Here is a 21,210-nt window from a genome sequence, read left to right as displayed (position 1 = left end):
TGCATTTGTAAAAAGACAAGGAAAGCAGTAATTTGGAAAGACAAACCTGCCCCAAGTATAAGTAGCAGAAAGCAGTTTCTTACTTTGGTGTCTCAGCTTGGCTCGGTTGGTAATACTTTTGTCTCTGAATCAGAAGGTTGTGGATTCAAGGCCCGCTCTCAGACTTGAGGCATTGCTGTATTGCTTGTGGTGCCATCCTTTAAATTAGTGCATGAACCAAGGCCCAGTTGGCCTTTTCCAATGGCTCATGTGAAAGATCCTGTCGCACCATTCAAAGAGTAGCAGGGAGCTCTCAACATTCCTTGCTCAACCAAGAAAACAGATTAACTGGGTATTCAGCTCATAGTTTGCACAAATCTATGTTTACTATATTGCCAACAGTGAGTGTACTACAAACTTAATTCATTTGATGTGAAGTGCCATGGAGACGTCCATAGGATTTGGGAAGGCACTATATAAGGGCAAGCTCTTTCTTTTCTTGTCTTAGATGGTCAGTAGCTGAAATGATGGTAAAAGGTGTGTGTTTATGCTGTAGCTGCCTTATTGTCACTCTTGAGCTGATATCAAAAATTATAATTAAAATTGTTCTTGCGGGACAATTTTCAACCAAGGAAATACAGACTTTCATGATTTAGTCTCGGAGCTGGGTAACCGTAAATTATTAATGACTATGATTGGTATTTGTTGCACTTTTTTTTTTTTCGTGCTCACTTCAGTTGTGTAATTGTTTTAAAGCCCTAAAGAAATTCCTTCTTATAAAGTCATTCAGACCTGGCGAGGGAGGAGAAAGAATTACACGTAGCGAATGTTCCTCTTTTTTTTTCCCTGCTCTACTGTGATACTTGACTGGATTCACCATAACAGGTTTACAAAGATCTACTGTCTTCAACAAACTGGACTGTTCTGGATTGTTCAAGTGCTTACTAATCAAAAAAAGGGATCTTTATGGGTCTGCTAAGCATTTTGCCCTTTCTCTCTTTCTCTTCCCCCACCACCCATGCTAAATAGATTTATTTTATCAAATCAAATAAAGAAAAGCTCACAAAACTAAAGCCAGGAAGGAAATGATTGCATTGGTCCAAAAGAATGTGTCCTCCCTCCTCCATTTCATTAGGTACTGTGGTATATTCCTTTCTGTCATGCATCCAGGAATAACAGAAGCATCCAACTTTCAATAAAACGTACTGTTTCCCACAGAGTGTTTTAACATTTTCTAAAGTGAGTAAATCTGACTCCTTTTGTGGAAAGTGCTTGGTGGCCTTGCAGCTTTAACGTCTGGAAGGTGCGTGGTGGTGGAGAGCTGGCAGCTTCCCAAGAATGTGTGGCTGCTTGATTTCTGTTTAGCATCGCCTACTGCAGTCCCAAAGTTCAGGAGTAGGGGTGGGGGGGAGAATGAGAGCTGCATACAAGAGTAAAATAAGAAAGTGATGTGGTTGTTGAAATATTGTAGGCACAATAGGTCAGTGAGCTCCAGATTAGGCAGTGTGGGAAGCTTTGAATGTAATTGGTTGGGAAGCAGTGCTCAAATTGTCAGAAAACAGTGGCACAGGGAGTGTCCCAGTCTTCATTGTGAAAAGGGGAGACTTAACAAAGATTTCATCCTGTTCACATCAGGGAGCCAGTTCTTTTCTGCTCCAGAAAATCATCTTGAAGAGATGAGCTTGTAGGCAGAAGCTTACAGTGGAAAATTGATTCTGCTTCACTTGTTCTCTGTTTACCATGGGTTTTCCATTACAGGCTGCTCAAACTGCAGAGAAGATTCTGTCACTGCCATCTTTACGAATTGTACCACATCAACTTACTGCGTGACTTTCTTTTTGTGTAAAAGAAAGGCCTTTATAAAGCATCTTATCAAATTGCTCAAAAATGTCCTAAAGTGCTCCATGCAATGAATTACTTTTTAGGGAGGTGCAATAACTGTTGTTATGTCGGTAGACTTTCACTTCCTGTAGCTGAGACTGTGGCCCTCAACCATTTTCCTTTATTCTTTGACTCTCACTGTTTGTACCAGTTGCAATTTTTGTTCTGCTTCTGGGCAGTGAGAACATTCTGATAAATTAGCCTGCAAGGCCTCTGGGAACTCGCGCCGGTTCAGAAATGTCAAGCTGCTGTTCTCTCGCTTCAGATTTCTTCTCTGCTATGGCTCTACCCCCAACCAAGTGCGCACGTGATTGATAGACCTTGGACTCTTGACAGTGCTATTCGTGAGCAACCTGCTAGGAAACGATGAGGGGGTGGACCAAATATGCCCAGCTCTTGCCTCTGTAGAAGGGACTCTGCGGTTTCCAAATTGAAGTGAAGATGGGGAACTGCCACGTGGGTAATCGGAATTGGAGGATCAATGCAATGCACCACCATATACCCGATCTCAGCTGTGCTGCGATGACGTAGCACTGGGTAAAGTACAGGTGGAGAAAGAGGGACAGTTGGCACTCAGTTTCTGGACCATTCTGTGCACCTTGCAGTAGTTGATTAAAATTGAAAGCTAGAAGTCTGCGAGTAGGTTTCTTAGACAAGAATGGCGCAAGGCATGGGGAGACTGTATGAAAGGAAGAAAGACAAAAAGGGACCAGTCTCATTTTAGCAATTTTATAAATTTGTCACTGAGAATCCTAAAGGGTATTATTAAAAGTATTAACAAATGAGCAGTGTGCAATTTTGCCACTGGGTGTGCAATACTTGACGGGAAACGATGTCGTCTTGGGTAATATCGCAAGGCCCTGATATCCACCCTGTTTGATATTCAGTTCCATTGATTGAATTGAATTCTGGACGGAGCATATAACAAGCGGTCCATTCAATACCACTCGTTTTGCGCAGACGCCCAAGGTGAATTTTTACCACGACATCTAAAAGCTTTAGAATTGTATACTGTGGGGAAAGTTTGGCATTAATGGCTGTTGCAATGATGTAAAAATAAAGGAATAAATTTGGAAAATTGCATCAATCACTGACACAGTTACAAGCAAGCAGTTGGCCTGCAGTAATTAAATTTGCATGATCTGCAGTGGCTACAGGGGCCACGCAGCTGGTAGTTGTATCTGTCTGTCAGTGAATCTTTCTTTGCACTGACCCTCTAACCCTATGACAGGTTCAGACTGATAGCGGTCTGCAGTAGCTCAGTCACACAGACACCATTTAACTGGGTCTGAAGATGAAAAGAAGAGAAAATGCTGGGAAAAAACAAGCCCATCAGAATAAAGAGAAGTTAATGTTTTTTGTATAGATTTTCAGAACTGGAAGCTAAGTGAATTCTTTTATAGGACTGACCAAGATTTGTGGGGAGAGGGAAAGAGAACAGAAAAAGTCAAGTCATTGCTCCCATTTTTCGGACAGCAGCTGCTGGTAATGGTTCTGATGTAGACATTTACAGCTCTCGACCCATCTTTTCTTTCTTTACTTGTCCCATTACCACTCTCCTTGCCTTACACCATCATCCCTTTTGTCATTTAATCACTCCTGTCCTCCACCCTATCACAGACCTTCCCTTTTTTGTTCTTTCCTCCCCTTTCTTTTTCCCCCTTTCTCTGGCTCTGTACTTGCTTAAAAACTGTTAAATCTTTAACTACTTCCAATTCTGAAGAAAGGTCATCGACCAGAAACATTAACTCTGTTCCTTTCTCCACAGATGCTGCCTGACTTGCTGAGAATTTCCAGCATTTTTTGTTTTTATTTCAGATTTCCAGCACCCGCAGTATTTTGCTTTTGAAAAAAAAGTAGTCATCAACCCGGTCTCCCTCCACACATCCCCCATTTGTTTTGCTCAGTCCTCTAAAGGGGCTTGTTTCCAGCCCTGACAAAGGGTCAGCAACTGAAATGTTAAGCTCTCTTTTCAGATGCTGACGGGCCTGTTGTGCAATTCCAACATTTTCTGTTTTTAAACTGGGTCTGAAGTCCAGACGGCCAGGAATTTACAGTTGGTCCATCTTCTGACAGTTGAACCAGCCCTAATGCCCAAATTGGCAGCTGTATGACATATCTGTCATTCCACTGGGTATTTAACCTTTTAAGTCCTGTACATCCTTTGTCACGCAAATCTTTTCACTGTGTAAAATACTTCTATCTGTTTTTATATTGACCCAAATCACAACTTCGTACATTTTTTTTTAACACTTTTTTTATTATGTTAGGACAGTTCCATGTTAATTTCTAAGATACAGCACTGCACCTTGGGGCACAAAGCATATTGGGAAGATTACATTTCTTAGCTTGGTCAGTGAATTTTCTGGCGTGAGGTTTGGCGTAAAAATATAATTGTCGGTGGGTGTGTAGAATCATCAGGAGCTTCTGATGACAGGAGATTTTTGATACCAACTTTATTTGTTTAGGAACATAAGCAAATGCCTTTTAAAAGGCAGAGGCAGCCTAGAAAATGAGGGGATGGTAGTGTGAGTCAGTCTGTGACTAATCTTAAACTTTGATTTTTCAATTTTGTTACAATATTTTATGTTTTTTCTCCCCTCAGTTTTTCTTCCCTTTTTCCTTCTGAAGGCAATGATGTACACTGGGCGATAGTGCCAGCAGCTCTCTGGGACCTCACCTAGGGGCCCTTGTGTGAGCTTCAGTTATCTGGCAGGTGTTAGAATGACACCAGTTGGAAAAGCTATGCTTGAGACCATTTAAGACTGAGATGAGGAGGAACTTCTTCACTGAGGGTTGTGAATCTTTGGAATTCTCTACCCCGGAGGGCTGTGGATGCTGAGTTGTTGAGTATGTTCAAGGCTGAGATAGATTTTTGGACTCTAGGGGAATCGAGGGATATGGGGATCAGGTTGGAAAGTGGAGTTGAGGTCGAAGATCAGCCATGATCTTATTGAATGACGGAGAAGACTCGAGGGGCCGTACGGCCTACTCCTGCTCCTATTTCTTGTACAACTTGCTGACGCTCAAGAACGTAAACGTGTGGGACATCGCAGCCGTGTGTGTGTGTGTGTGTGTGTGTGTGTGTGTGTGTGTGTGTGTACACCTATAATATCTTAAATTCGCTATATTTGTCACATGCTCTTTGGGTGTCGCCGTTCTGTGACACACAGCCATACCTGCAGCTGCACGCTTGTACCACTAGATGGAACTTGAGACACTCCGTAATTTGCATATCCCCATACGGACACCGGCAGCATCACTAATGCACTCTGACGAAAATTCATCTTGTTTTGACTTTCCATGGGCAAAGCCACAGGAAATCCATCCATCGCACTCACTCACTCGCTCGCTCACATTTGTATTTGCATTTCCAGCAGGGATAACTAGATAGTGATGAGAAATAAAATCACTTAACTTTTTCCCCCCCCCCAACCCAGAGATCCCAAGGCCATCTGTAGTACCCCTACTGTTTGAAACTAGGATCTTCCTCATCTGGGTGGCTCAGTACCATTCCGGACAGTGCAATTGCTCACTAATGAGAGAGCCTTGCATTTTTTAAATTCGTTTTTAGTATAAAGCAATATTTTTTACCACTGGCATAAATATCCTTTCTCTGAAAATAATCAAACCGGAGCACAAGTTACAGTTCACTTTATTCTGAGAGAGCTGTAAATGGAGAATAAATAGTGTGAGGCTCTCTGTGGAGAGGAAAAGGCAGGGGGGAAAAAAAAAATCGCAAGTACTGAAAATCTGAAATAAAACCAGCAAATGCTAGAAATGTCCGATCTGTCAACATCTGAAAAGTGAAACGACAGAAGAGCTTTCACAGAACACAGTTCTGATCAAGGTCTACACCCAAAATGCTAACCTGTCTTTTCACTTTTTGAAAGCTGGTGGATCAGCTGTGCACTTCCTGCAATTTCTTTTTATTTCTTTGATTCTGTGCATTCGTTTTGATCAGCACAAATTTAATATGAAATAAACTTTTCAATAAAGATATTTTGGTAAGTTTCTATTGTATTTTGAATGCAGCAATGGAAATTTCACATTGAGTTTTAAAAAACCATTGAATTAATGCATCGTGCAAATATCTTAATTCCATATTGTGTGGAAAAAGTATTTTTCAAAAAAAAAATTGTTTTTATTTTTCTTGGTCTGACGCAGGGCCGAGTGGTAGAGAATATTTCCAAAAGATGTGGTGGGTTTTTACGGAAGCTTAGCCTGCGAGGATGCCTTGGAGTGGGAGACAACTCTTTAAGGTAAATTAAAACTATTTGCCAGTGGTGATGGATGAAGTGGTGCTGGTTTATGCCTATGTTTCCCCAAACGGTAAGGCAGGGCAAGGTTTTGAGCGACGGCCAGAGATGCTGGCGCCTGGCGGAGGGCGGATAAACATCGCTCTTTCTGACTGGGGTATGTCCCACGTGCTCCAGCCGCGTGTTTGTTGTGGGGAGAGCTGTGCTGCACCCAGAGGGGTGGGATGCATCTTCTGGTGAGCTGTGTTAGCCTGATTTGTTGTGGGGCGAGGCCTTGCTATCCTGTGGTAGGCCCAGCAAGGGATGCACTGGGTTTTCTGGAATTGCAAGACAGATCGTGGTCCTTTAAGCTTCCTGGACAACCATCCAGACTTTTGAATGTGAGGACATGACAAGAATTTGTATAGGGAGATGGGTTCCCTCTGATTGTAGGCCCTCCAGCGGCCATAGGAATATTAGGAACCAGAGTAGACCACCCAGCCCCTCGAGCCTGCTCTGCCATTTAATTAGATCATGGCTAATCTACACTGCAACTCTATTTTCCCGTCTTTGCTCCATATCCCTTGATATCCTTGCCAAACAAAAATCGGTCGATCTCAGTCTGGAAAGCTCCAACTGTGCCAGCATCCACAGCCTTTTGGGGGAGCGTGTTCCAGATTTCTGCTACCCTGTGTGTGAAGAAGTGCTTCCTGATTTCGCTCCTGAATGGCCTAGCTCTAATTTTAAGATTATGTCACCTTGTTCCTGATTTTCCCCACCAGAGAAAATAGGGTTGATGTGGAGAGTTCCTTTTAAACACCTCGATCAGATCCCATCAATCTTTTATACAAAAGGAGTACAAGCCATGTTTATGCAACCTGTCATCTGGTGTGGAGGGGTCTCATTTGTGTAGATTGCATTGTATGATCGTGAGTTGACCTTGGAGCATTTTGAGGTAGATGGGCGGTGCTTAAGGTATGTTCCTATTCCTTCTCCATTAACAGATCTTGTTCCCAAGCACCCTTTCAGTTTTTCTGTGCTGTCCTTTGTCATTGAGACGAAGGTGCACACAGGGTAGCAAAGTAACTACTTGTGGGGGGGGGGGGTGGTCTATTAACGAGTGGAGAAAGGCCAGGGAGGGGAAAGGGTTGTTTCATACTGGAGTCTGCAAAGTATTGCTGGGTTTTGGAGGTTTGCCTCATCTGGAGGAAGGTCACGCTGTGAGAAGTGAAATGTATAGACTCAGTGGTGAATGTGCATGATGCAGCTTTCATGAAACAGTTGACCCAATTCGGTGAGCCCTTTCTCGAGCCAGGCTCTAAATTCGCCTGAGAGGATACCTCATAATTGCGCCTAATTGGGAGAGGACTGATGTACCCAGAGAGTCCTTCAAGGAGCATCAGACTCTCTCCCTCACCAGGCTGAGAGGGCTAGAGCAACAATGGGTCACTTCTTGATCCTTGTCAATCTCTTCTGAGGACAGAGGAAGAGCAAGCCCTGCAGGGAAGTTGCTTTTGTAGGGAGGCCGCGGACCAGGTCACAAGCCTTTGAATCGGAGACACCCAATAGTCTTATCTGAAGTTTGGGAGACCAATTCTCCCCTGGTGTTTTGGTGCTTAAGGCCTCTTGCCTGCTCAGAAAAACTAGGACATGTGTCTGTACAGCACTAATCCATAAAGGGAAGAGAACAACTCCAACCAGTGTGACTAGTGGAAGGCAGGGCAGTCATCTCTCGTTTTCTTTCTTTCTTGCTTTCTTTCTGTCTTCATCCACCCCTCCTGCTAGCGCACAGATGTAACAGATCCCCGGAGACTAAGAACCAATGAAGTACTTCGCCCTCCCAAACCACTTTGCTCCCAGCAGAAGCAAAGCCATGTCAAGAAACCTGAACCCATCAATGTGCTACCCCTGTAAGCACCGTCTACTTAGTGTAATGTAGCTTCATAAAATATATATGTGAGTGTAATCTCTTGAGAATTCAAGTTAAAGAGAACTTGGAAGGGGAAAAATGACTATCTTGTTAACCATCCTGCACAGTGCGTGTGACAGTGAGCACTATCAGATAATCACATTATCTTTCGTGATTGATTGTGATGCTGTGATCTTTGAACTTTGACGTCCGTAGCTGGGAACAGATTAAATGTTTTGCATGAGGGGCTTGCGTTTGCCTGGAGGGAAACACTTTCTACAACTGCCATTGTTGTTCCTCAGTTTTTAGAAAAAGAAACACAAACTTGCAAACAAAAGATAAAGTAAATATACCCAAAAAAGTGTGCTCAAAGTGGGTTGAGCGTTTGTTGTCTAATAGTAACAACAGAGATCCATCAGATAATGGGAACTTTGAACATAGATATATTAATGGTTGTTCATGGTAAATCCAGGAATGTAATGATTAACTTCAGGGAAAATAAAAGCCAACCAGCCACGGCTAATTATCACTTTGTCAGTCTGCAGTACCCACTCTGTTTTGACCACATTTAAAAGTTAACCCTAGAATAATCGGAGTATTGTACTGCTGGCCACGCATAATTACCATTCTTTCATTGGTGTGAAAGATTTTTGTAACTTGATCATGCCTGTGATGCATGGGTTTTCTGTACTAATGAAAGAGCTCTTCTATTTCATCTTCGCTGCGTAGCATAATAGTCGGCTAAACTAGAAATGTGCCACTGAGATCTTGCCCAGTGATGATAGCGGTTTTGAGTCACGAGTAAAAGTACCAGCTGTGAGTTAAACAGTAAGGAAGGGGAAAGAAATCAAATCACATGCTGCCATGAAACTTTCTGGCCTATTCCATGTGCTGAATATGACTGGTTTTGTCAAATTTTGTCTGAAAACACTCCTGTGAAGCACCTCGAGACGTTTTACTACGTTAAAGGCGCTATATAAATGCAGGTTATTGTTCGTTGTGGACAGAGAAGGATGTTGATTTCAGCACCAATATTTCTCCACTTGGTGGAAAGGTTCTGTTTCTTTACTGAATGCTGCTGTGCACCTCGAAGGTGTAAGTGCATTTTATAATAATTGCTGTCTCTTTTTCTCTTGTTTTATTGCCTAGGACGTTTGCTCAGAACTGCAGAAACATTGAACAGTTAAATCTGAATGGATGCACAAAAATCACAGATGCGTAAGTAAATGGAATGCAGTAATTTGAAAACTCTGCTATCTTCTAGTAAGCTGTAACTTTTTTTTTAATATGAATCTGGATGAAGGGCAAAGGTCATAGTGCAGGAGGCCACCGAGGATGGAAAGAGTAGGAGAAAAGAGATAAATCAGGAAGTAATCTGCTCTCACTGGATGTAATGACGCATTGTGTTTATTTTCAAAAAGAGCAGCTCTATACTTGTTTCCCAAACCAAACATCTACTGATTAAGCTGTAAAAACAAATGGAGATGGGTGAATTTCTCGCAAGCTATTATTAAAATACTGACTTCTGGTTTGTGAAGTCATGACCACAGTAGAAGCAGATATTTAGATGTTTGTGCATGCTTTTCACAGATATTACAGACTGGTTTCAAGTAGAAATCACCAGTTGCTTTTCACTTTTTCTGTAGATAAATAGTTTGCGCACTTCTCAAGTCAAATGTAAATTGAGTGTAGCAGCAATACAATTGGGCTCCGTGCCCCTGAGCTTGGCTGTGATACCCCCTTGGTTGATTAGCCTGTTAACACTGGTTGTTTAAGCTCCCGCGTGAAAACGTACATGATAGGGACTGGCTTCTGTGGGATTATATGTTTGTCAATATCTTCAGGGGAGAGAAGGAGATTGTGAATGAGTACTTTTCCTGTTGGTGTATATGAGTGAAGCTTTAATGATGAATGGTAGTCACAGTATAAACTGATTTCTTTTAGAATATTTTGTTTAAACAGTGAATGCCAATGATGGGGATCTGCCTTGAAGGAACATAGAAACAGGAGTAGTCCATTCAGCCCCTAGAGCCTGTTCTGCCATTCAATCAGATAACTGCTGTTCTGTCCCCTCAGCCCCATTTACCTGCCTTTGCTCCGTGTCCCTTGACACCCTTACCTAACAAAAATCTCAGTCGTGAAAATTTCAGTTGACCCAGACTTTTTGGGAGAGAGTGTTCCAGATTTCTGCTACCCTGAAGTGCTTCCTGATTTCACTCTTGAACGGCCTGGTCCTAATTTTAAAATTATGTCCCCTTGTTCTGGATTCCCCACCTGAGGAAATAGCTTCTCTCTCTCTCTACTCTATCGATTCCTTTTATCATTTGAACCGCGTTGATTAGATCATCCCTTAATCTTCTATATTCCAGGGAATACAAGCCAAGTTTATGCAACCTGTCCTCGTAATTTAACCCTTGTAGCCCTGGTATCATTCAGGTCAGTCTGCACTGCGCCCCCTCCAAGGCCAATATATCCTTCCTAAGATGTGGTGCCTGGAACTGAAAGCAGTGTCTCCAGATGGGGTCTGACCAAGGCTTTATGCAACTGAAGCATAACTTCCTCTCCTTTGTAATCCAGCCTCCTTGAGATAAAGGCTAACATTCCATTAGGCTTTTTGGCTGCATTTTTGCTTGTTACATGCATTGATCTTTGGTAAATTATTGGATTCCATATCCCGTCTAACCCAGGTTCCCTACTGTCATCAGCACACTTCAAACAACAGTGCAGAAAATTAAAATGCTTAATGGTCATTTTATTTTTCCCAGTGGCTTTACCCTTTAAATGGAGCTCAATTAATTTATCTCTCTAAGTGAGGTTTTTATGAAAATAAATCTTGCCCTTAAGCAAAACCGCGGTTATGAGGATTTCACATAGAATTACATGGAGTCTACGGCACAGAAACAGGCCATTTGGTCCAACTGGCCTATGTCGGCGTTTATGCTCCACACGAGCCTCCTCCCACCCCTCTTCATCTAATCCTATCAGCATATCGTTCTGTTTTTTTGAAACAACCTGCCTGTTGTTGCTATTATTGGAGAAATGAGACAATAGCAGAAAATGTTAGAAACTCAGCAGTTCAGGCAGCAGCTATGGAGAGAACAGAAGAGGGTGCGGACCCTTCATCAAAATTATTGGAGAATTGCTTTCAAATAGTAAAATGGTGCCATTAACTGGCGGAATGGGGATTGAATTGCTGCTAACTTTTAGGTTGTACTTGTTTTGCAGAACCTGTACTAGCCTAAGTAAATTCTGCTCCAAGCTAAGAAGTCTAGACCTAGCTTCATGCACGTCTATCACAAACCTTTCTTTGAAAGCTCTGAGGTGAGTTCCATTGATGCAGTACTTCAATGTTTGATTCATTTGTGTTTCTTTAAACCCATTTCCAGTGCAGCTTGTAAGTACTTGGCAAATTGCTGAATTAATAGAAACTTAGAAGTTCCACTGATTTAATGAATAATCATCAGTTAACTATTCTAATAGTATTTGGGCCATGATAAGGCACCAGTGTGTAGTGGCTGAAATGTGTTCTAAGGGGGGAGCTATTTTAATGTAATCTATTCAGGAACAGACAACAGCATATAAAATGGAGGACAAAAAAACGGAACGAGTCACAAAAATTCTCATTAACTTGTTGACCTCATGTTTGGAGCCAGCATTCTTAAGACCTGGAGTGCTCGGCTAATGTTCCTTTTTTTTTAATCAAGTAAACCTGCTTGTTTATTTTCACCTCCTTCCCCAACTCTGCATTAGTTGCACAAGTCACGTGAACTATAGGGCAGGAGATTGTATAGACTGATATCACAGTAATTGACTTTTCTGTACAATCTTATTTTTTCCTGAACTTGACATCAGTCACTATTTGCTCAGAGCGAGCGGAGTTGCGCACTGCACTGAAGCACCAACCTGCAGTGCTGCGGAGAAATGGGACACTGGTTAGTGTCGGGGATTTCCCCACACTACTGAAGTCTGCATTGTATCCACGTCACTGTAGGAAAGTGCTCAGTGGAAGCCAGCTGCTGTCCGGGAGAGAGGGAAAATTGGAGGCATCTAGGACAGCTTAGCTAAATTACGTCCTAAGCCATGGATGGTGCAAGGAGACCAAATTGCAGTGAGACAAGATTTTTTTCCCTTTTTATATTGTGCTTGGATCAAAAAAAAAACCCTTCTTTGTTTGAAATTTAAGTATAAGTAAAGGTACAGTGTCATTTTCTGTCAGGGGCAGTCTTGTATTTGATCTCAGGGCCCAGTTTTGTTTTCGCTGCTGAGCAGTGTGGATGAGACCCATTGAGTTTGCTCTGAATACCAGTGTGAGACAGTGCAGATCAGAAACCTGGGCTACTATCATGTTTAAAACAAATCAGTTAATGTAAATGTGAAATATAACTCCGATCAGAAAATCTAGGCTGATATTAAAAATCAGAAGGGAAGTAGGGAAAATGTGTGACTTTTGCTGGAATACTGAATAAGGACAGGTAGTAATGAGCAGCTGGAAAGGCCAACACTTGTATGAGATACAGGTAGGGCCTTTAAAGCAGTAGAAGTTTTCCGACACTATAACATTGTGAGCCTTGCATCTAGAAAGTAAAAGTAGTTTTGCAGGCTAAATAACCCATCACTTCTAAGACTGCACATGCAACAGAAATGTGGTATGGTGGACATGATAACATAGTGGTAATGTTACTGGACTAGTAATCCAGGGAACACGAGTTCGAATCACATCAGGGCAGTTTACGAATTCAATTTGAAGTGACCACGAAGCTGTCGGATTGTCGTTTTTAAAAAATAAAATAAATAAACAACTGGTTCACTGATGTCCGTTAGGGAAGGAAACCTGCCGTCCTTATCCGGTCTGGCTATACGTGACTCCAGTCACACACCAACTTGGTTGACTCTTAACTGCCCTCTGAAGTGGCCTAGCAAGCCACTCAGTTGTATCAAACCGCTGCAAAGAATAGCAGTTCAAGAAGGCGGCCCACCACCACCTTCTCGAGGCAAAGAGGGATGGGCAATAAATGCCGGCCTTGCCAGCGGCACCTACATCCTGAGAATGAATTAAACCTGGGCAGTATGTTACAAGAATGTAATGTAATCAGGAGCGGGTTTTGAAGTCATACCGTAAACTGTGCAAACAACTTTGCAAGTGTCTATAAATGGCACCTTAACCCTGAGATTAGTCTTGAGCACTTTTTAATCTTGTAAATTCATTTAATTTTTTTTTAACAATGAATTGCAACTTCTGGTTCTTTCCATAATTCCAATTTCTGAATATCGTGATGCTCCCTGGGGATTCTTATCCTCCTTTGATATCTTTAATATATCATCAGGGTGTTATTTGCAATAGATTAGCAATGAAACTCTGTGTACTTATATCAATGTGGTTGTAAAAGGAAGTTTGATTTTTAAAGCACTGCAACTACAAAAAGAACTACATATTTACATGTCTGGGTCACCAGGGAAATTATAAAATAAATACAGAGTAGTGCAACTTTAATGAGTAGATCTCCAGTGGCATTGCTCATATGAGTCAGTGGTTTCATTGTTTCCTGAGGGAGGGGTGCACATGACTACAGAAAGGATTTGGAAAGAAGTTTGAGATATGCTCAAACAGTCAAGTGGCTGAAATTTCCCAGGATCCAATCAGGATTTTTTTTTTTTGTACGATGGATAGCTCACAAGTAACCGGTACAGGCTAGACAAAATTTTTTAAAAGCACTCCCTGTATGTTCAGATACGTACACCCCATTGTTAAGTAATCACATGGTACAGTATCACTGCTTCTCAAATTATGCCTGGTTGCTGTCGGTGGGGAAAAATGATCAAAAGGAAATTGGTACGTTTGTACAAAAATGCACTGCCAAGTGTTACATGAAGCAATGCACTCTGGGGTTGATCATAAACCATTTGAGCTTGGTTCACATTGCTTTTGATGCTATCAGCATCTCATTGTGTTGCAGCCTTGTAAACTCTTATCCTAGATTTATCTGATTTTAAATTACGATGTTTTTCTTTTTGTTGTTTTAGCATCATAAAGAGAGTGATGTTTTTCACTCCTCCAATGAAACTGCCTTCTACTCACTGTGCGGGTTTATTCAGTGATCCTGCACTTCCAGCAGGGACCTCCCTCAACGGGAACTCTGATTAGAGAATTGGTATCGCAGCATTGTAGCCCTATCGCCAACCCGCTCTCCCTGTGGACGTGGCTCCTTGCCGGGAGCTCGGGATCGCTGAACTTATCCTTGCATAGTTTAATGGTACAAGTGCAATTTTTCACCACTGCCGCATGTCTACAGTTATTTTTTGAAGAATTGTGTTTGTTTCCAGTGAGGGGTGTCCACTTCTAGAACAGCTGAATATATCCTGGTGTGATCAGGTGACGAAGGATGGGATACAGGCACTGGTGAGAGGCTGCGGTGGATTAAAGGCTCTGTTTCTTAAAGGATGTACACAGGTCTGTAGAACAATCCATCATATAAATGGAATATGTTACGTGGTTGCCAGAACAATACTGATGTAAGAAATATTAGATTGGCAATAATTGATTGGCATTTTAAAATGCAAACTGCTGTTTAGCTTTGGGTTCTAGTTTATTTCCTGTTGGTCTTGTGCTTATTGTGGTTTATAGCAAAATGATACCAATACAGATTGAACTGGAGTGTTACAGCAGTAACTATTGTCCTGGAATTACAAAACTGTTCACAACACCTGCACGTTCCCCTCCAAGTCACACACCATCCCGACTTGGAAATATATCGCCGTTCCTTCATTGTTGCTGGGTCAAAATCCTGGAACTCCCTTCCTAACAGCACTGTGGGAGAACCTTCACCACACGGACTGCAGCAGTTCAAAAAGGCGGCTTACCACCACCTTCTCGAGGGCAATTAGGGATGGGCAATAAATGCTGGCCTTGCCAGCGATGCCCACATCCCATGAACGAATATATATATTTTTTTAAAAAGTGTTTTTAGAATGCTAGAAGTCAAAGGTGGTTGCTAATGTTGCATTGTTGAGGTCACTACTATAACGCGAGAGATAGTAGCTTGCTTTACACCCTGAAAATTCCAGTCAGTTTTATAATTCATTATGATCTTGGACTTCACAATCCTCACCCTTTAGGCATAACCTTTTAATTAGATCTAGGCCGTTCAGGAAGCACTTCTTCACACAAAGGGTCGTGGAAATCTGGCACACTCTTCCCCCAAAAACCTGTTGAGGTTTGGTCAATTGAAAATTTCAAAACTGAGATTGATAGATTTTAGTTAGGTAAGGGTATTAAGGGTTATGGTACCAAAGGCAACCATGATCTAATTGAATGGTGGAACAGGCTCGAGGGGCTGAATGGCTTATTCCTGCTCCTATGTTCCTCTTTCAGTTTGTGGTTTATGGCAAAATACGTAATCATGTATTGCCCACTGGTGTCACTTGCTGATGCCAGCTTCCCTCAATTAGATCCCAATAGTGAAAGCACGATTGCTCTGGATTTTATCCAGTCTTGGAGTGCCTTTCCACAAGGAAGTTATAAAACGGTTAGGCCTCAGCTGGAGTATTGTGTTCAATTCTGGGCACCACACTTTAGAGAGGATGTCAAGGCCTAAGAGAAGGTGCAGAAGAGATTTACTAGAATGGTACCAGGGATGAGGGACTTCAGTTATGTGAAGAGATTGGAGAAACTGGGGTTGTTCTCCTTAGAGCAGAGAAGGTTAAGGGGAGATTTGATAGAAGTGTTCAAAATCATGAACAGTTTTGATAGAGTAAATAAGGAGAAACTGTGTCCACTGGTAGAAGGGCCGGTAACCAGAGGACACAGATTTAAGGTGATTGGCAAAAGAGCCAGAGGCGACTTGGAAATTTTTTTTACGCAGCGGGTTGTAATGATCTGGAATGCACTGCCTGAAAGGGTGGTGGAAGCAGATTCAGTAGTAACTTTGAAAAGGGAATTTGATAAATACTCGAAGGGGAAAAAATTTACAGGGCTATGAGGAAAGAGCAGGGGAATGGGACTAATTGGATAGCTCTTCCAAAGAGCCGGCACAGGCAGGATGGGCAGAATGGCTGCCTCCTGCACTGTACCTACTGTAATACTATGAATTGGAGTTTACACAGATTCTCTTTAGCTGACAAGTGCTGAGTTTTTAAATGATTGTTTTGTTGTACTCGTTTGCTACAGCTAGAAGATGAAGCTCTGAAGTACATTGGTGCTCACTGTCCTGAGCTGGTCACCCTGAACCTACAGACTTGCTCTGTAAGTACATCTAGTGGAAGATATAAAACAGCTCTATAAACCTTTTTTTTTAAATGATGCTAGGCATTTTAAAACTCATGTCCTTTCTAGGAGAGCAAAATATATTTTGTAAAAGTGCATCTCAAAGAATGTTAATTAGAAGCAGTATCTCACCTTTTACTTAATGTTGCATTGTATATTTTTAGTCAGATTTGTTTCAGAGCCAAGTTTCCAAATTGGAATTTTTTTTTGAATGACCGTAACCAAACTTAGTTTGGTCCCATTTTAATCTTTTTAATAGCTGTTCAGTTGTAACTGGGACTCAGCATCTTAGTCAGAAAAGGTTTTCTTTCATTTTCCCTGACTTTCTCTCCCCTTCTTCATTTCTCTTGGCGAAATTTGCTCCCTCACTAGGATGTGGTTCCTCAGGTGGCGCTCGCCCTAGATTCTTCGCCCAAGAGGTGGTATTGGCATGTGAGCTTTGACAGAGAATGTGTCTGCAGCTATTCAACTGCGGAGGGCATCGCAGCCGAGCCGGATCCTATCCTCGGCTGGCACTGACACGCACAGTTCCAGCAAGGGTTGCTGTATAGTGTTTAAGAATGAGAATTGGTAGTGGTTCTCCCCCACCCCCATTCCCTAACTCCAGTGCCTTGACCAGTTGTGCCTCTACTGCTGCTGGCCGAATCTGCTAACTCGGCACAGACCAGGGATGGAACCTGGGATTTTCCTGGTCTGTATAGCTCTGAGACATCAGGAAGCCGAAGGGTTCTGTTTAAAGTAGTCTTTTAACAGGTTTTCAATTTTATTCCACTGTTATCAAATACATCAGATATTCTTGATGCCTCAGTACATATGAATACACCTTTCATAAAAGACCATACAGATGTATTATATTTTTTGTAATATTCCACCTAATTGTAAACATTGCAGACATTGGACTGTGCAGACCTTGCAATTAAACACCTACCATGAAGCATGTTGGCCAATGTATTTTTCCCTGTTTTTATCTGCCTCCTTAAATTTTTATAAATGCCATTTACACAGACCACCTTACTGCCATAGCTGTGATTGTCTTATTTGCTCTCTACCTGATGTATTTAAAAAAAATTCTCCTCCCTCTCCCCATGACAAGCCACCAGCCACTGATTGTGTCACGGTGAAGTCCTATGCTCCCTCACTCACTCTGACTGCAAGGGAAACGTAGGGAAATCAGCCCCTCTGGCACTTCCTCATAGAGGGAATACAGAAGTTGAGTCATTTCAGAACCATTTCCACTTTCATCTAGAATCTTCAAGCTCTTCTTAAATGTCTGTTATTCTGTGAGGCCCATCTTGTTCCTTATTTTTTGCGCAGTTGATTTAAATGTATCCAGCTGTGAATGATGGTGGACAATTAAACAACAAATGGGAGGAGGAGGCTCTGTGAACATCCCCATCCTCAATGATAGAGCCCAGCACTTAAGTGCAAAAGACAAGGCTGACGCATTTGCAACCATCTTCAGCCAGAAGTGCCAAGTGGATGATCCATCTCGGCTTGCTCCCGATATCCCCACCGTCACAGAAGCCAGTCTTCAGCCAATTCAATTCACTCCACGTGATATCAAGAAACGGTTGAGTGCACTGGATACAGCAAAGGCTACGGGCCCCGACAACATCCCAGCTGTAGTGCTGAAGACTTGTGCTCCAGATCTAGCCATGTCTCTAGCCGAACTGTTCCAATACAGCTACAACACTGGCATCTACCCGACAATGTGGAAAATTGCTTAGGTATGTCCTGTCCACAAAAAGCAGGACAAATCCAAACCGGCCAATTACTGCCCCATCAGTCTATTCACAATTATCAGCAAAGTGATGGAAGGTGTCGTCGACAGTGCTATCAAGCGGCACTTACTCACCAATAACCTGCACATCGATGCTCAGTTTGGGTTTTGCCAGGGCCACTTGGCTCCAGACCTCATTACTGCCTTGGTCCAAACATGGACAGAAGAGCTGAATTCCAGAGGTGAGGTGAGAGTGACTGCCCTTGACATCAAGGCAGCATTTGACCGAGTGTGGCACCAAGAAGCCCTAGTAAAATTGAAGTCAATGGGAATCGGGGAAAACTCGCCAGTGGCTGGAGTCATATCTAGCACAAAGGAAGATGGTAGTGGTTGTTGGAGGCCAATCATCTCAACCTCGGGACATTGCTGTCGGAGTTCCTCAGAGCAGTGTCCTAGGCCCAACCATCTTCAGCTGCTTCATCAATGACCTTCCCTCCATCATAAGGTCAGAAATGGCGATGTTTGCTGATGACTGCACAGTGTTCAGTTCCATTCGCAACCCCTCAGATAATGAAGCAGTCTGTGCCCGAATGCAGCAAGACCTGGACAACATCCAGGCTTGGGCTCATAAGTGGCAAGTAACATTTGTGCCAGGCAATGACCATCCCCAACAAGAGAGAGTCTAACCACCTCCCCATGACATTCAACAGCATTGCCATCGCCGAATCCCCCACCGTCAACATCCTGGGGGTCACCATCGGCCAGAAAGTTAACTGGACCAGCCCACGTAAATACTGTGGCTACAAGAGTAGGTCAGAGACTGGGTATTCTGTGGCGAGTGACTCACCTGACTCCCCAAAGCCTTTCCACCATCTACAAAGCACAAGTCAGGAGTGAGATGGAATACTCTCCACTTGCCTGGATGAGTGCAGCTCCAACAACACTCAAGAAACTCGACTCCATTCAGGACAAAGCAGCCCACTTGATTGGCACCCCATCCACCACCCTAAACATTCACTCCCTTCACCTCCGGCGCACTGTGGCTGCAGTGTGTACCATCCACAGGATGCACTGCAGCAACTCGCCAAGACTTCTTCGACAGCGCCTCCCTAACCCACGACCTCTATCACCTAGAAGGACAAGAGCAGCAGGCACATGGGGAACACCACCACCTGCTTGTTCCCCTCCAAGTCACACACCATCCCGACTTGGAAATATATCGCCGCTGGGTCAAAATCCTGGAACTCCCTACCTAACAGCACTGTGGGAGAACCCTCATCACACGGACTGCAAAGGTTCCAGAAGGCGGCTCACCACCACCTTCTCAAGGGCAGTTAGGGATGGGCAATAAATGCTGGCCTTGCCAGCGACGCCCACATCCCATGAACGAATTAGAAAAATAATTGCAGTTTATTGCGCAGAGAAACCTCCAGCTGGGTATAATTTGTATTGCTGGGCTTGTCATTGTAGAAATGCCATAATATTTTGTTCCTCGTTACTCGTAGGAACATCAGAACTTTTAGAAATAGAAAGAGACTATTTGACCCAACAAGTCAGCCTGTATTTGATCATAACACCCACCCACTCATTCACTTTCCTCAACCTCTTCCCTCCACTTTCCTCAATCCCTTCTGTCTGCAAAAATGCATCTATCCCAATCAGTCAAATTACCCGGTACTTTTAACCCCTTAAAATGTGGTTTCAGAGGCTGTGGGCGTTTTGAGTTCTATTTAACTTCCCCTACCAGCTTGATTTTTCTTTCCTCCTTTGGCTGGATCTTTTTTCTCCTCTTTCCCCTTCCAATAACATGCATGTGTTTTTCTGGCTGACGAGGCAAGCAGGTGACTTGCTCCAGACGATCTGCTGATGCCGCTGTAGAAGCAGCCATCAGGAAGTGGGGGAAAACCGGCTTATGTTGTACTGCTGTCTTATTTCCCTCTCCCTCCTGCCCCATGGGGGAAGATTGCCGAGCAGGACATCCCAACGAACACCATCCTTGGCACTCTGTGGCACAGTGTCGTGTCATATCACCACCTCACCCACATCCTGTAAATCTTACTGTTTTTGTGACTTTTTTTGCAGCAAATTACAGATGAGGGACTGATTACGATTTGCAGAGGATGTCACAAGCTACAGTCACTCTGCGTCTCTGGCTGCAGTAACATCACCGATGCTATTTTGAATGCGTTAGGACAGAATTGCATTCGACTTAGGTAGGTACGGCCTGGTAGCTGCTGCTGTGTAAGTGTAAGTGAGTAATGACCTTTTAGTGCCCTTTTATATGTGCTTTCTGGTGACGTTTTGCTTTGCTTTTTTGAATGACTGACCGAGGACTGAGGCAATCACTTTCACTGGAGCAACTGGGAGCTTCTGTCAGCAGCGCTCGTTAGGGATAACTGGGCATCCTGACAGCTGCTCAGGCTTTGCAGTATCACATCTATGTTTTTCAATTGACAGTGCAAAAAGTGCCAAATTCAAGTTTAATAGAATTTTAAAAGAAAAGAAACCCTGCAAGAATAAAAACACAAAATGCTGGAAATACACAGCTGATCTGTTAGCAGTAGAAAGGGAAAAGATGGATTACCATTTTGTTAAACACTAACCTGTTATTTCTCTTGAACCAAGTTTGCTTAGGTTAAGGAGAGAATAAAGGGGTGGGGGGGGGGAGTGAAAAGAAAGACTTGCAATTACAGGGTGCTTTTTACAACCTTGGGATGTCCCAAAGCGCTTTATAGTCAAAGAAGTATTTTTTGAAATAGAACATTCATCTCTAATGCTGACAATTATAGACCTAATGATGCGAAAGTGCAGACATAGACCAGAAAGGATAAAATAACAAGATTGTCACAAGTTTTTCCTACTTTTAACAGGTGTTGTTTTTATTTTTCAGAATATTAGAGATTGCTAGGTGTTCACAGTTAACAGACGTGGGATTTACCACATTAGCCCGGGTAAGTGCTCAGATATCCCGAGAGTAACCGTGTGCACTGAATTGATGTTTCATACGCCTGGAGGGTAAATGGTCAGTCTCTGAAAGATACACACTCGAGCAACGTGTACTAAGTCAGCCAGGATCACAGGGGCTGTGTTTTTCTTCAGAAAGTGTTTGTAAAAAGAGCCACTGTTCAAAATGAATGTGTGACTGTGTTTGGTGCAAGGTGTAGTATGACTGATATTTTGTGACAAAGGGTCTCCTTGTTTCAGGTAGGAGTAAAACACTGTG

General features: G+C 42.8%; 1 protein-coding gene across 1 annotated transcript in view; it reads left to right on the top strand.

Moving 5' to 3' along the window:
- Window positions 1-21,210, top strand: part of LOC137299863 (F-box/LRR-repeat protein 20) — a 112,645-nt gene that overhangs the window by 75,882 nt on the left and 15,553 nt on the right. The window contains exons 5-11 of the mRNA XM_067968810.1: window positions 6,028-6,122; window positions 9,157-9,225; window positions 11,233-11,328; window positions 14,329-14,455; window positions 16,172-16,246; window positions 20,070-20,200; window positions 20,878-20,938. Of these exons, the coding sequence (XP_067824911.1) occupies window positions 6,028-6,122; window positions 9,157-9,225; window positions 11,233-11,328; window positions 14,329-14,455; window positions 16,172-16,246; window positions 20,070-20,200; window positions 20,878-20,938 (654 nt within the window). The remainder of the gene's footprint in view (window positions 1-6,027; window positions 6,123-9,156; window positions 9,226-11,232; window positions 11,329-14,328; window positions 14,456-16,171; window positions 16,247-20,069; window positions 20,201-20,877; window positions 20,939-21,210) is intronic.

Source organism: Heptranchias perlo, chromosome 30 (genome assembly GCF_035084215.1).
Source record: "Heptranchias perlo isolate sHepPer1 chromosome 30, sHepPer1.hap1, whole genome shotgun sequence".
In the NCBI taxonomy this organism is placed as follows: domain Eukaryota; kingdom Metazoa; phylum Chordata; class Chondrichthyes; order Hexanchiformes; family Hexanchidae; genus Heptranchias; species Heptranchias perlo.
Note: the sequence above shows the minus strand (reverse complement) of the source record. Positions and strands in the feature narration are given on the sequence as shown.